General features: G+C 42.9%; 1 protein-coding gene across 10 annotated transcripts in view; it reads right to left on the bottom strand.

Moving 5' to 3' along the window:
- arhgef37 (Rho guanine nucleotide exchange factor (GEF) 37) overlaps nt 1–15,997 on the bottom strand; it is a 148,130-nt gene that overhangs the window by 30,604 nt on the left and 101,529 nt on the right. For all 10 annotated transcript variants that reach the window (XM_069898758.1, XM_069898759.1, XM_069898757.1 and 7 more), the window contains 2 exons: nt 9,563–9,693; nt 6,451–6,555 (listed from right to left, as the gene is read on the bottom strand). In XM_069898758.1, coding sequence (XP_069754859.1) covers nt 6,451–6,555; nt 9,563–9,693 — 236 coding nt within the window. The remainder of the gene's footprint in view (nt 1–6,450; nt 6,556–9,562; nt 9,694–15,997) is intronic.

The raw sequence follows: 15,997 nt of genomic DNA, 5'->3' as shown, positions 1-15,997 counted from the left end.
ATTATCTGTTATGTAGCAGTCAACAGCAATGTGGACTGTATTTTATCCTGAAAGTATTTATAATTGTGGTTAATAACAAGCACATATTAAAATAGGTCTAATATTATTGAATGTCAGAGTGTCATTTAAAAGATACAAGAGCAGTAAACCACCATAAATCAAATAAGGTTTACTGGAGGGGTGGGGCAGGAGGAATTTATGTAAAATTATAACCTTTTAACTAAGGTAGTGTCTGATCTCTTCAGTTATCCCAAAAATTCTAACACTTATCCTGAACTCAAAATCTACAAGGCTCATTCCTGATAAGTGAAACAAGAGAAAAGCAGTGAATAAGGGAAAGGTTGAAAAAATCTAAATGACACAGTGGGGCCTAAATGGAAAGTAGTAATATATTTCATTAGACATGTTGTTCTCCAGTAGGGCTGATTGTGTTTTTGGAGGCTAGTCTTTGGTCACTGTTTTCATCTTTGCATGTCCCATTTTAGTTGATCTCTGCATCTGGCAGACATCTGAGCTCAATGGGCTTGGAGAAAATAAATGAACAACTGAAGGATGAATTTCTCCTTTTTTGAATGTTAACATACGACCCAAAAAAATAGTTTTTAAAGGCAGGTTGGACCAAAATGAAACTCTTTTGCCAAGAGAAAACAGGGGAAGAGAAGTCCAACAAAAAAGTCTGCTCTAAACAACATCACCACAGAGCTGTTGATTGTTATTTTTTATTTTAGAGATTCAGCCTTTTCTGGCCCACGAGCCCGCATCACCCAAATACACCAAACCCTGTATGGATTTTGGAGGGTGGGAGAAATAGGATGGGATCCAATGGAATTCACATGTGGAAACATACAGAATTTGCAAGTGAAACCAGCTTTTCAAAATAAAATTATGCATTGTGGACATGTGGCAAACTGCACTTTTTTAAAAAATTAGACGTTCAATACGGTCGAGTCCTTGCTACCCAATTTACACCCCATTAACCTACACCCCCATGGTACTTTTTTGAATGGTGGGCAGAAACTGGAGTCCTCGGGGAAAAGCCAAACAGACATGGAGAACATGCAAACTACTTGTAGACAATGCGGGATTCAAACTTCAGTCCGGTCCCGCTGGTGCTGTAAAGGTGATGCACTAACTGCTATGTCAACCATGCACTGTCCTGAAATAAATTAAGATAATTTTAAATAAGGTAAACTAAGGCTGATACAGCTGTAGAGGGAAATGCATGCTGTCCTAAAGCTGTTTCTTCTTTGGCTTGGCTTCTCGGACGAAGATTTATGGAGGGGGTAAATGTCCACGTCAGCTGCAGGCACGTTTGTGGCTGATAAGTCCGATGCGGGACAGGCAGACACGGTTGCAGCGGTTGCAGGGGAAAATTGGTTGGTTGGGGTTGGGTGTTGGGTTTTTCCTCCTTTGCCTTTTGTCAGTGAGGTGGGCTCTGCGGTCTTCTTCAAAGGAGGTTGCTGCCCGCCAAACTGTGAGGCGCCAAGATGCACGGTTCGAGGCAATATCAGCCCACTGGCGGTGGTCAATGTGGCAGGCACCAAGAGATTTCTTTAGGCAGTCCTTGTACCTTTTCTTTGGTGCACCTCTGTCACGGTGGCCAGTGGAGAGCTCGCCATATAACACGATCTTGGGAAGGCGATGGTCCTCCATTCTGGAGACGTGACCCACCCAGCGCAGCTGGATCTTCAGCAGCGTGGACTCGATGCTGTCGACCTCTGCCATCTCGAGTACTTCGACGTTAGGGATGAAAGCGCTCCAATGAATGTTGAGGATGGAGCGGAGGCAACGCTGGTGGAAGTGTTCTAGGAGCCGTAGGTGATGCCGGTAGAGGACCCATGATTCGGAGCCGAACAGGAGTGTGGGTATGACAACGGCTCTGTATACGCTTATCTTTGTGAGGTTTTTCAGTTGGTTGTTTTTCCAGACTCTTTTGTGTAGTCTTCCAAAGGCGCTATTTGCCTTGGCGAGTCTGTTGTCTATCTCGTTGTCGATCCTTGCATCTGATGAAATGGTGCAAGGCTGCAAAGCTGTTTAAGGCAATAAAATATCACATTTGTTGTTTGAAAGAGCGCACACCCTAAACTTTGAGGAATGAGCATAAAGTTGAGCAGTGAATGAAAGTAATATATTAGCCACTAAAATTTTCCATTATTCTCATCACGTCAAGGAGTCAAGCGGAGACAGTAACATAAAGAAGTTTTAATGAAAATAGGACTGACTTACCAAAATTAAAACCACTCACTGTTACCATGAAGTGCAGGTCAAAGATGTGAAATTTGAGCCAGTGTTGCAGACATGAATCAGACTGAATATGCAGCTGGGTGGCTAAAAAAAACCATTACATCTGAATTCATAAATGGAGATCTAAATAAGAAAACTTCCTGGGCTAAAAAATGAAGTGGATAGAGCTGCTGGCATGATGCTGAAGTAGCAAGATGAAGTTAAAACTACTAGTTTTTGAAAATTCCAAACCAATCCATGAGGAAGAGGCTGTGAAAAAAATTCCCCTGGTTTAGAGGAATGCTCTTCATGTTAAGATGGGTGAGGAAGGAATATTACAGGATGTGCTAAGGAGAGATAAAGCAATTTTCAAAGCTGAACTGGACCCTATAAGGCCACATGAGAGCTTCACCATGGTTCCTCTACCCAAGTTACTGCCTGAGGCAATGAAATCAAAATTGGAGACCTGGATGAATGGGGTTCTCTGAGAGAAAATAATAGATCCTGTTTATACACTAAATAGGCAGCATATAATTGTGCCAATTGATAGGTGCATGGCAGATTCATCAGAATTAGTGGAAATTAGAAAATGAATGTTGATTGAGTCTTGTCTCTGGAACAAAATCTCATTCAAAAAATAGAAAAGTTATTTGTAGTTTTATCTGGAAGGCAGCAGTTTATCAAGCTGGATAGGAATTCTGCAATAACATTGCTGTTTGAAAGGATCAGTCCAGTAATGTTTTGATGGTCAACAGGATAAGTCACAATTAACTGGCTTTCTTTAGAGCACACATGTCAAACTCTGGCCTGCGGGCCAATTATATTTGGCCCGCAAGATCATTTCAAAAATGTATTAGAGGTGGCCCGCTGGCGGCCGCGCCAGTATAGCGCATGCACAGTAACCGCTGTGTCCCAGGGTGAGAGAGAGAGAGAAAAATCTTGGTCCTTGAAAAGGAGTGGTGGGTAGTTTTATAAACACGCTGTCGCGTCCCCCCGCCCACCCCCACCCCCCACCGCAGCGTGGCCTGGCCGGTGTCAGGGGAAGCCAAGGCCGCTTCCCAGCGCCCGGAACCCCAGTGGCACAGCGTTTCTTGGAGCTTCAGATGGATTCGCGACGCCGGAGGGAAGATTGGGGCTCCCCGCCGGGCGATGGGGGTGTCGGCCGCCGGCCGCCCTGCGCCTTCCCACCGGACCAGCAGCGGGTGCCCGGAGTACACGTGGAGAGCGAGGCTGGTTGGGCAGGTAGGGTGGAACCCCCCCGCCAATCTCGGGAGTGGTGTGGGCTGGATCGGGATTAGCCACGCTCACCTGCTCCTCCACCGCTGACCGGGATCCCAGCGCGGTCCTGAGCGCGGAGACTGCCCTGGAAAGGTCCTGGGACACCGGCACGGAAAGAAGAGCAGGGTCCGTAGAACATTACAGATCAGAAACAGGCCCTTCGGCCCTTTGACTCTACCTCGTGAAAACCCAACACTGGAGAAACTCAGCGGGTTAAACCGTATCCTTTATCCAGCAGAGAGGTACCTGACAATGTTTGGCCCTTGATCCCCCTCATCAATGTATGAGCGAAAGTCTGTGGTTCTCATAAAAACACCAGAAGGGAGAAACTCAGCAGGTCAAAGGGGGTCCGGGAGAAACTCAGCAGGTCAAAGGGGGATCCAGGAGAAACTCAGCAGGTCAAAGGGGGGTCCGAGAGAAACTCAGCAGGTCAAGGGGGAGGGGTCCGGGAGAAACTCAGAAGGTCAAGGGGAGGGGGTCCGGGAGAAACTCAGCAGGTCAAGGGGGGTCCGGGAGAAACTCAGCAGGTCAAGGGAGGTCCGGGAGAAACTCAGCAGGTCAAGGGGGGTCCAGGAGAAACTCAGCAGGTCAAGGGGGGTCCAGCAGAAACTCAGGGGGGGCCTGACCTCGCCAGGACCGTTGCCCACTCCCCCTCCCTGCCGCAGGCCGACCCGCGACTCACGGTGATGGGGCCGCTGATCCGCCGAGATGCCGCCATGCAGCGAGAGCCGATGCCCCCGCTCTGTCGTTGTCCAACCCGATCACCTGCAAACCCCGCCCTCCAGCACACAGGCCTGAGTAAGGATTATGAACTTTAATCTCAGGATAAAACGATCTTCCAATAGTTTCATGTCACAGTGATAAATATATTCCTGGTTAAAAATGGTCCTGCACCTGGATACAAGCTCATTAGGCATAAAACTTGAAAAGTGTGTAAATCAAAGGATATCTGTACCAATGGAAAAAAGAGCACGGCAAATAACCCTGCTAGAGTTCATGCCCACAATCAGTTACCCATTGGATTGTTTCAGGAATCATGTTATTCTCACACATTCTCAATAGCCCTCAGATTTTACTATTCGACAGCACACTAGCAACATTTGACAAATCCTCTATAGAGAAATATTATTTATTGAATATTTTATTTCTCATTTGTTAATGCTTCTGGAAAGAGTTTATCCAAAACTATTATTAAGCATTTATTTTAATAAGAAAAAGTTTAACATTACATATGTTGAAAGAAGAGAAAACATGCAGATGTTGTTGAAAATTTTCAATAAATATTTAGTTCGGCCCTCGACTTAGTCCAAGTTTTTAATTTTGGCCCTCCGTGAATTTGAGTTTGACACCCCTGCTTTAGAGTATTTTTCACACCTGTTACCCTTCAGAGAACCCCAAAAGAGTTGTTTCAGGGCATTTTGAGAGTTAATGTAGACTTGAATAAAATGTTAAGGGAGCCTGAAAAGACAAACATTTAAATCCGAAACTGACAAACATTTAAATCCGAAACTGTCTGTAAGGAGCTTGTACATTCTCTTCACATCTGCGTGGGTTTTCTCTGGGTGCTCCAGTTTTCTCCCGCATTCCAAAGATGTACGGGGTTAGTAGGATAATTAGTCTCATGAGTGTATTTGCATGGCGCACACTCGTGGGCCAGAAGTGCCTGTAAACTTGCTGTTACCGCTAAAACAACATTTTTTAAAAAAATCTGCAGAATGCGGAAGAAATGTTGAGCAGATTAGAAAGGCAGGCTTATGTTTAAAGGAAGTGCTCTTTTTTTCCCAAATGAAGTGCATTACTTGAGACACTGTATAGATGCTAAAAGGCTATACTCATTTCAAGAGATGCTAAAAGCTCTACCAATGTTCTTTGAGCTGCTACATAAATTGTAAAAAGATGTGAAGTCGTGGTGGATTGAAGATTAAGAAAAAGGCTCTTGTGCATTCCAAAAAAATGGTGATCTGCTAGTCCATGACTTAACAGAGAGATCATCTTATCATGTGTTACTTCACCATATGCATTAATGGTGTGTTAGCCCACTGATGATAAATGTTCTGAAAACCCAATAAATTTGTGCCCAGTGATTGCAGCAGAGAAAAAAAAATTCTCAGCGGGATAAAGAATTGTCAGCCATCAGGTTTGCAGTGCTAATTTCCATTACTATATTTTTGGATGTCTCTTCTCTATCAAAAACAGATTACAAACCTCAGTTACTCTGTCCCATGAAATGAAGTCAGTGCCTTAAATGATTCCCCCATGAGTTCAAAGATTGGCTTTAACTTTGAGAGTTTATGAAGAAGCCATTTTTTTTTAAAGCGTGGAAATACCTCGGATATACAGACGTTCTCTGTCTGGTGTCCAAGATGAGTAATGATAAAGGAATACAGGTTCCAGTGTTGATGATGGACCATCAATCCTGTGGGTAATACACAAAAGAACTTGTATTGCCTCAAGTGGAATCAGATGTTCAACTAAGAAGGGAGATCTCTAGACTACATGAAAGGTTTTGTAAAATTATATTGAACTAATTTTTGTGGAGAAGGGAGGGATGTAGTTATATATATATAAACTTATGTAGTAATATAAAGAATTTGAGGAATATATTTGATGGCTATATTCCCCAAGTCAGCAGGAAGCCATAGTGCTTTTGAAGACATCTCCTATTGCTGTTTTGTTCTTTGGCTGACACTGCAGGCTAGTTTGCAGACATGTGAACTCAGTATGCTTAAAGAAAATAAATACATTTCCGAAAGGACAAAATGCAGTCTTCACCATTTTTATGTATGTTAGATATAATACAAAATGAAAACACAGCAGAAACATCAAAGTAAAGGAAGAATAAATATGTAAGAGCAAAATGCGAGCTAAAGTAAATGGCAAAGTGGGATGGATGAAAACAAGTATATCAGTAAAAGGACAAGAATATAAAAAGAATACTAATTTTGTTACCTCCACATTGATTATATAGTTCCCCACATTTTTCTTCAGTGTTGAGATATCTTTCTCAATAATATTGAAAAGTGTTACCAAATCATCGTAATCTTTGTCTTTAGTCTATCAGTAAAAGAAAAAAAAACCCTGTTAAATTGCAAAAAAATTTGGTTAAATAATCACAAAATCAGGCTAATAAATTAACCTATACCATTTACAAGTGTGATTTAATTAATATATTTTAATCTTACTGCTGGTAGGAAAGAGAGTTTGGTCTTTATTCTCTCTGCTCTGTCAGAATGGGAAAGTAGCACTGACCAGACAGAACTGCATTTTCCAGCAATCACACTGATTACATATTTTTTTGCTGGTATTGGGGGCAGACGAAGCCTCACACATTGGATTTGTGACCATTGGAGTGTTAAAGCAACAGAAGGACACTATGTGCTATTCTAAAGTAAGAAAAGGATTAAAATACAGTCTGCCCAGTGGTATGAGCCATTATGCAATGGTCCACTGCAATTATTGAAAGTTTCTGACTGAATCTTGGGAACTTGCCGACCGCACAAATAAACTGTCATTCCAAACTGCAGCAAACTATAGCTCTGTCGCACTGTACCCTGGTGTCCAACTGCCACTTCTACAGAAATCCTGCCCACATTGTTCAGCACGTTGCCCTAAAAATACATGAACCTCATAGTTTTAAGTGTCTTAAGGCCAGATCAAGGTTAGGTCAGGAGGTAATAACTTTTTAAAAATATTTTATTTTGAGAATTTTCAATCAGCATGCAGTCAAAATGAAGAATACTCAAAAAACCATCAATAGCAATAATAACAAACATTGATTCTCATGTTGATATTGAAGAAAGTGAAAAAAAGAGTTAACGTGATTCAATAATTTTAAGAAAAAATACTACAAAAAAATGCAAATTCAATGTCCATGTTGGATCAAAGGGTGAAAAAAAGATAATAGAAAGATAATTGAAAGAAAGGAAAACAAAATAAGAAAAAGTAAGAAAAAAGAAAGAGTAAGAAAAATAAAAGATTGGCTTCACCTAAGGATAAACCTCACTCCCATCAAAAGACAAATAACCTGATTTATCTAGGGTCCTCAGTGCTGCAAGCACTGGGGGGGGGGGGGGGGGGCAGGGTTAAGAGACAGGAGGGGGGGAATCGTTAAAGATTTTCCCCAATGTACCTTAGGTATGAATTCCATATTCTTAAAAATACCTCATACCTGTTTCTGAGGTTATAAGTGATCTTCTCCAGCAGGTTAAACCTAATTGGGAATCAGGTTTCCAAGTAATTGCTATGCATTTCCTGGCCACTGCTAAAGTGAGCTTAACGAATTTTAATTGATATTTCAACAGCCTTATTTTAGGTCTTACATCTTCTAAATTCCCCCAATAAGAAATAATTCAGGTGACTGAGGATATCAAATTCCAGTAATTTTTTTTTCCCAGGAGATTACCCAAATCTTCTCAGAAATGCATTAGTTTAGGGCATGATTAGAGGTCATTCTTCTTCTAAAGTGCAAGGACCTGTGAAAAGAGCATGGCAATTCATGCCACCTTCCTTCAATTCTGGTGAAAGTTCATTGATTGGAAATAGGTTCATTAATCTGTGATATAGAAGCACAAACCTGTACAAAAAAAAAATCTCTTTCTGTAAATGTTTCTAATTTTCCCCAGGTAAAATAGTTGAAACAACTGACCTATATAAACCCACTGCCTTTCTGCTGTTTGCATTTTAACCTACTCTCCTGAGAAGGCAAAGAGGACCTCTGCCAGAAGACAGCAGTGTCTTGCTTATCTATGTAGATTGGCCCTAAATTCCTAGGGAAATCTGAATGATAAAGCCAAAGTAGCCACCCTTTTTCTCCAAACTACACAATGAAAATCCACAGCTTTCTCTGCCGTCACAGTCATTCTATTCTCAGTCTGCATAAACATCATCCACCCCCACCTATGCATCCATGGTATTGTGTTCATTCCACTACATTTTCATATTTCAGAACTGGCAATCAGGCAGTATTTGTAACCGACATAACCAAGTATGAATTTGTATCCCATTAGCTGGAGTACAAATGTCATATTTTAACTCGTTTTATAGGTAAGTGAAGATTTCCAGAGAAATGTCTGATCATATTCAACAGAATAACATCATCGCATTCAAGATCCACATGTAAACTTATGATTTTCAAACAAAACTCTTTCAAGACTGCAAATAAAATGTATTTAACATGAATTAGTCACCATATATCATAGGGTTCACTTGATAGAGCAACTTATGCTCAGAATCGAGTATCATTCTCTACTCTTCTCTCATCATAGTGCCCTTGTTTCACTCCAGCAAACAAATACAACATGGATTCAGATAAACGGTGTGAGAAAATTGTTATTGTATCAAATTCACTAAATTTAACGGTAAAACTCAAAAGCAGATTATTAGCAAAGATTTGAAACTATCAAAAATACCTGTAGCCTTGAGTGGTGTGTTAACATCACTTTGCTTTCTGTGCTCCCATTTTTGCACTTTATGTTATCATATTATCCTTTGTTTAATTCTTTTCTGAGAATTTATTTAGTTATTCTCTTTTTCATTTTAATAAATTATTTAATAATACAACTGAAGATTCAAGCTTTATAGTCAAGAGATAACATTTCACATTTTGTTTGAAGCCAAAAATCTTAAATTAAATTTGCACTAAATTATTTGAGGTAGCTTAAATATATTTGCATTCATCTCTTTTGTAAAGGAGCAGAAACACATTCCCATCTTTTCCGCCACTGCTCTTCCTTATAGAAATGCAGTGTCAACCAGAAATTTTTAATGAAGATTTTGCTTCACTGATCTTTCAAAAGTTTAAGTAGAAAAACACATAATCTGATATTCAATGCACATGCTATTTGTTTCCTTCGGTAAAGCAATAAAGCCCAAACTCCAAAGAGTAGAAATGGAATCAGATTTGTTTTTTTTCTATGAAAAAAGTCAAATTCATTCCAGTACAAACTGAATTTTCTGCTTTTTTCACTGTGCATTCCAATACTGTTGACGAGGTTCACTATAGTTTTACTTGTGCTATACATCATAAAAATACTTATTGTTGTATGCTGTTTAAACAACTTACTTTTGGAAGAATTCCAGTTTCATATTTAATAACTTGACTAAGTCTGGATGCCTTTTTTGCAATTGAATGTGTGTTTATTCTGCATATTGAATCCTTTATTGAAAGATTTTCTGCTCTGATATATTTGTTTGCTGTTGGAATGAAAGAAACATAAAGCATTAACAACAGAACAATTTTTAGCATTTGCTTCTCAGTCATTTTATACATGGTTGAAGATAACTGTGTGCCAGATATAATATCAGCTGTCAGAATAATCATAGGATATCATTAGAACTAAGACTTCACCCATGCCAATGTATTTCCCTCTCTGCCATTTTCTACTGTGCCAGGTCTACTCATTTATACAGCAGGTGGATTTAATAGCAACAGGAAACTTTTTGAAGTTTACATATCAATTTTCTAATGCATTGGCAAACGTTAAAACAATTCATTCACAGAATCAGAGCAATTCAGAATGAAGCAGGCGCTTCAGTCCATTGGGTCTGTGCTGACCATCAACCACTCATTTACCCTAATCCTACATTAATCTCATTTTTAAAAATGGTCTCCACATGCTTATCAATTCCCCCCAAATTCCATTCCTCGCTTATATACGGGGGGGGAATTTACAGTGACCTATTAATCTACCAACCTGCAAGTCTTTGAGATGTGGGGTTAAAATAAACAGAGCACCCCAAAGAAATTCTCGGCAGTCATCGAGTGATTGTGCAAACTCCAAGCACTTAAGGTCAGGATTGAATCCACTGTGCCATCATTCCTTCCACAGGATCACACCAGCCTGTTCTTCTGTTCTCCCTTTCTAAATTTGTAGTTCTCCTCAAACCCACATTCGCAAACATTAGCAACTTCTCTTTCAATAATTATTGGTTCCTTCCCTTCAAAGCTGCATTCATTTCCCCACTCTTTTAGTGTTCCTCATACCTTTTCAAATTCTCTTTCTTCTATTTTATTTCTCATCTTTCCTGCCTCTAAAATTCTTAAATATGCCATCACTATTCTTTTCTTCATCAACTCTTTACCATTCTTCAGGCTTTTTTGGGGGTGCTGACTTCTATACCACTCTTGGTATTAATAATACACCAGTCAAATTTACACTCATGTCATGTGTGACTGAAGCTTTGGATTTTATCATTCTTCTCTTGGTACCCTAGTCTCCATCTTTTTTTATATACATTATTGTTGTAAGATGGTTTATAATTTGAATGTTTGCACTATGACGCGGCCATAAAACACCAAATTTCATGACTTGTTCATGACAATAAATTTCAACATTGTTTTTTTTTGTTTCCAAGACTCTTGAGGACCTTGTATGCATTCAGAGAGGGAAAAAACATTCAAAACCTTCAAATAAGACACTTTTGATTAAAGATAAGCTCAAAGAATTTAAGAAATTTGTTGATCAATTTAGGAGGTCAATTAAGTGGTCAAAGACAGATGATAACATTGCCAGTGTTATTTGCGAGTGAGGGAAAATGGGAGAAATTTGTTCTCAACTCAAGAGGAGAATTCAGTGAAACATCTAATGAAGAAGGTAGAGAAATTTCCTATTTTGTTGAATAGAACTTTAGGATTCATCTTGGAAAGAGTATTTAGCTCCATGACATGGCTCTCAAGGGCACACACATTCATAACAGACACTCATGACAGATGAGCATATATTTAAATTGGAAATCAGTGGTGCTTTCCAAAATGAATTGTTCTGGCCCCTTGTTTGACAAATCTCAAGGAACGAACAGAAGTGTCTTTAATGCTTGCAAATTAAAAATCCAGGTCACTCTCACTCAAAATGTGGAGAGTATTTTTAAAATTTAAATTTAGACATACAGCACAGTTACAGGCCCTTTCAGCCCACAAGTCCATGCCGCCCAATTAACATCCAATTGACCTATAACCCTGGTACATTTTGAATGGTGGGAGGAAACTGGAGCACCTGAAGGAAACCCGCGCAGACACAGGGAGATTGTACAAACTCCTTACAGACAGTGCTGGATGCTGGTGCTGTATCAGCATTGCACTATCTGCAATGCTAACCTTGGCACCTTATGGTAACCATGCTGTCTAAATTGGATCTAAAAAAATTCCTGCACACAAGCAGGCACATTTTATTACATTGCTGCACGTGGAGATTGGCTTGCAGCAGACCCCTTATAAACTACATCTGTCGCTGGAACCATGTGTTCAACCCCCGGCTCTACACCCACCTGGCGTCTGTCAAGGACTGTAAGCTCGTTTTACTTGAGACTTCAGCCTTTGCAACCCTCCAGGTGGATCCCCATCTCGGCCCCAGCTGCTTGTCCTCTGGAGCTCCAAACTCCATGGCCACTGACCCAAGCCTTTGACTCGGCCGCCACCCGATGGAGCTCTCAATGCCACTGCCACCAACCCAAGCCCTGGCTACCGACACCACGGACCTCCCAGTGCCATAGCTGCTGACCCGAGCCAGGGCCTTGACCACTGACCCCATAGAGCTCCCAACGCCACTGCTGCCAACCAAGCCCAGGCCCCGGTCGCCAACCCCATGAATCTCCCAATGCCACAGCTGCAAATACGAGCCCTGCCCTCGGCTGCCCAACTGACAGAACTTTCAACACTCCAGTCACTAACCCTACCAAGCTCCCAATGCCATGGCCACCTACTCTAACCTGGGCCTCCAACTCCACAGAGCTCCTGATGCCATCACCACCGGCTCCTACCCAGGCACTGGCTGCTGATCCCACGGAGCTCCCGATGCCATTGCTGGCTACTCCTACCCAGGCCCTGTCCGCCAACTTGATGGTACTCCTGACGTCATGGCCACCCATTCAAACCTGGACCTCAACCCCCTTCTCACCAGAGCACCTGAAACCTTGACTGCTAACTCGCACCACATGACAGGAGAAGATGCTGGAGCCTCCCATTGTTGACTTGCCACTTGGTTCCTGACACAGACTGCCACTGATCTCGCTACTGGGCCCCACTTAATTATCCCCCTCACTACTCCTTCCTATCCCCCTAGATCTCTCCCTACTCTACCCCATCTCCCCCTCTCTCCTTCTCAACCCCTAACCCTCAGATCTTATCTCCCTCCCCTCTCTCTGCCAACTCCCCACCCTACACTCCCCCCCAACCTCCCCTTCATCCCCCCTCCAACCTTCCCCATCCTTCCCCTCTGACCTCCCCTACCCCCACCTCCCCCCAGATCTCCCAAACTCTCCTCCTGCCAGCCCCTCCAACCCTCCTCCTCCTCCCTTCAACCTCATCCAGTTTCCAGATCCATCCTTGGACCTCCCCAGCACTTTCCACACACCAATTCCCACTCTGACCCCTGCTTGCTCTTTTCAATCCTCTCTGATCTCGACAGTCTCGATCCTCAGTAGAGGCCTCACCTTCATCCCCCTCCACCCACACCTCAATGAGTTCCATGCACACTGCCATGTCGAACTCTTCTTCCATCGCCTCCACCTCTGGGCTTAATTCCATGAGTGTGACTCTCTACACCCCATCCAAGATACTTTCACCTGCTTCAAGCCTTCCTCGTCCTCCTCCTGGACACCTTGTCCTGGCCAGCTGCCTGCTCTGGACCTTTTTATTTCCAACTGGCTGCCGAGTCATCAACCACCTCAACTTTACCACCCTCCTCTCGTATACCACTCTCAACTTTTCAGGATGCTCTGCCCTCCACTCTCTTCGCATCAATCCCAACCTCACCATCAAATCTGCAGACAAGGGTGGTGCTGTTGTGGACTGGTGCACTGACCTCTACCTTGCCAAGGCCAGTTGATAACTTTCAGTCACCTCCACCTTCCACAGGACCCCATCACTATATATCAAGCCACCATCTCCAACACCATCTACAACCTCATTACCTCTGGTCACTTCCTCCCCCCATGACTGTCAACTTCATTCTCTCCCACCACCGCACTGCCTATTTCTACCTTCTACCCAAGATACACAAACCTAACTATCCAGGTAGACCCATTGTTTCTGCCTACTCTTGCCCCACTGAATGTTTCATCTCGCCTTGTCTCAATCTTTTCTCCCGTGGTCCAATCCCTCCCCACCTCTTTGGCTTGGCTTCGCGGACGAAGATTTATGGAGGGGGTAAAAGTCCACGTCAGCTGCAGGCTCGTTTGTGGCTGACAAGTCCGATGAGGGACAGGCAGACACGGTTGCAGCGGCTGCAGGGGAAAATTGGTTGGTTGGGGTTGGGTGTTGGGTTTTTCCTCCTTTGCCTTTTGTCAGTGAGGTGGGCTCTGCGGTCTTCTTCAAAGGAGGTTGCTGCCCGCCAAACTGTGAGGCGCCAAGATGCATGGTTTGAGGTGATATCAGCCCACTGGCGGTGGTCAATGTGGCAGGCACCAAGAGATTTCTTTAGGCAGTCCTTGTACCTTTTCTTTGGTGCACCTCTGTCACGGTGGCCAGTGGAGAGCTCGCCATATCTTTTCTCCCCTGGTCCAATCCCTCCCCACCTACATCTGCAATATCTCACATGCCCCCCCATCTCCTCAGTGACTTCAGATTCCCCAAATTGGACTGCATCATCTTCACGATGGATGTCCAAATCCATTTATAACTCCATCCCCCACATAGAAGGCCTGAAAGCACTTTGCTTCTTCCTGGACCAAAGACCCAAACAGTCACCCTCTCGCACCACCCTCCTCTGCCTGGCAGAACTTGTCTTCACTCTAAATAACTTCTCCTTTAACTCATCTCACTTCCATCTAAATTAAAGGAGTAGCTATGGGTACCTGCATGGATCCCAGCTACACCTGCCTATTTGTGGGCTTTGAGGAGCAATCTACAAGCCTACATAGGCAAGACTCCTCAACTCTTCCTCTGGTATAACAATGACTACATTGGAGCTGCCTCATGTACCCACAATGAGCTTGTCAACTTCATCTACTTTGCAGCCAACTATCACCCCAATCTCTGATAACACCCTCCCCTTCCTGGATCTCTCTGTCTCATCTCAAGAGACAATCTTTCCAACGACATACACTCCAAACTCTCTAACTCCCACAACTACCATGACTACACATTCTCATACCCTGTCCCATGCAAGGATTTCATCTCCTTCTCTCAATGTCTCTGTCTCCACTGCCTCTGTTCCTAAGATGAGGTCTTTCAGTCCAAATCTTCTAAAATGTCTGCCTTCTTCCATAAACATGGCTTCCCCTCCACCACTATCAACTCAATCCTCACCCACATCTCTTTCATTTCCCACTCATCTGTCCTGGCCCCCTCAGCCCCAGATGCAACAAACATGGAATTCCCCTCATCTTCACCTATCACCCTACCAGCCTCCACATCCAACACATCATCCGCTGGAATTTCCAGCAGTTACTACAGGATCCCACCACCTGAGACATTTTTCCTTCTCCTCCTCTCTACTCCATTTACAACACTGACCTCCCAGTAGCCAACCATTTCAATTCTGAGTCACACTCCCAAGCTCACGTGTGTCCATGGCCTTGTGTACTATCCCACCCTGACCACCTGCAGATTGGAAGAATAACATCTTATTTTCCGTCTGGGCACTCTTCAGCCAAATGACCTTAACATTGACTTCTCTGCTTTCTGTTAAACTTGCTCGCCTTCTTTCCCTTCCCCCTTTCCAGTTCTCCCCTCCTTTCCCCCTTACTCATTCAGCCATCCACTGCTATCCCCTCCCTCCTTTTTACACCTATCATCTCCTGCCTTTACCAACCCCTCCTCTTCCCCCCCCCCACCCTTAATATTTTGTTTGGTCATCTGCCGGCATTCTCCCATACCTTGATGAGGGGCTCAAGCCTAAAATATCAGTTCTGCATCTTTTCCTTTACTACATAAAGGATCTGGTTCGACCTGCTGAGCTTCTCCAGCATTTTGGGTTTTTACTTCAACCATGGTGTCTACAGATTTTCATGATTTACTTCCTTTACACTCCTGCACACGGTCTAGAGAGGGTCTTGTCCAGCTGGCAGAACCTCATTCACACTGAAACTATAATCAAAGAGCACAAGAGAAGTGGTGGAGGACAGTGGAAAAAATAAGTGTGTAAATCACAACGTCAGCTTCTGCTGTTAATCATATAATCCAGAAGAGAAATTAGTGCACACCATTTTCTGGGTGTATTGTCAACATATTCTGTATAGTAACAACAAAAATAAAAGAAAATCATTTGCATCGATTCCAAAGCTGTGCAACTGAGCTCTCTCATGTAACTACTTTGAGAACATTAGGAGTTTGAGATTAATGTACGGGTTTGAATTTAGGAAATAACCCTTAAAGGATCACAACACGTTACTATGTCAGCTACTGCTAAGGGGAAAGAATACATGATACATTAAAGGGACAGGGTATGGAAACATTTTCAGATGACCATTGAAAACTACCCAGGCTTCTGAAAGACAATCTGCATACGTAGTGCGAGTTGCTTACACAAGGGCAATCATGACAGAATGATGCCAGGGAGGA

The sequence above is a fragment of the Narcine bancroftii genome, chromosome 9 (assembly GCF_036971445.1).
Source record: "Narcine bancroftii isolate sNarBan1 chromosome 9, sNarBan1.hap1, whole genome shotgun sequence".
Classification (NCBI taxonomy): domain Eukaryota; kingdom Metazoa; phylum Chordata; class Chondrichthyes; order Torpediniformes; family Narcinidae; genus Narcine; species Narcine bancroftii.
This window is presented reverse-complemented; position numbering and strand designations above follow the sequence as displayed.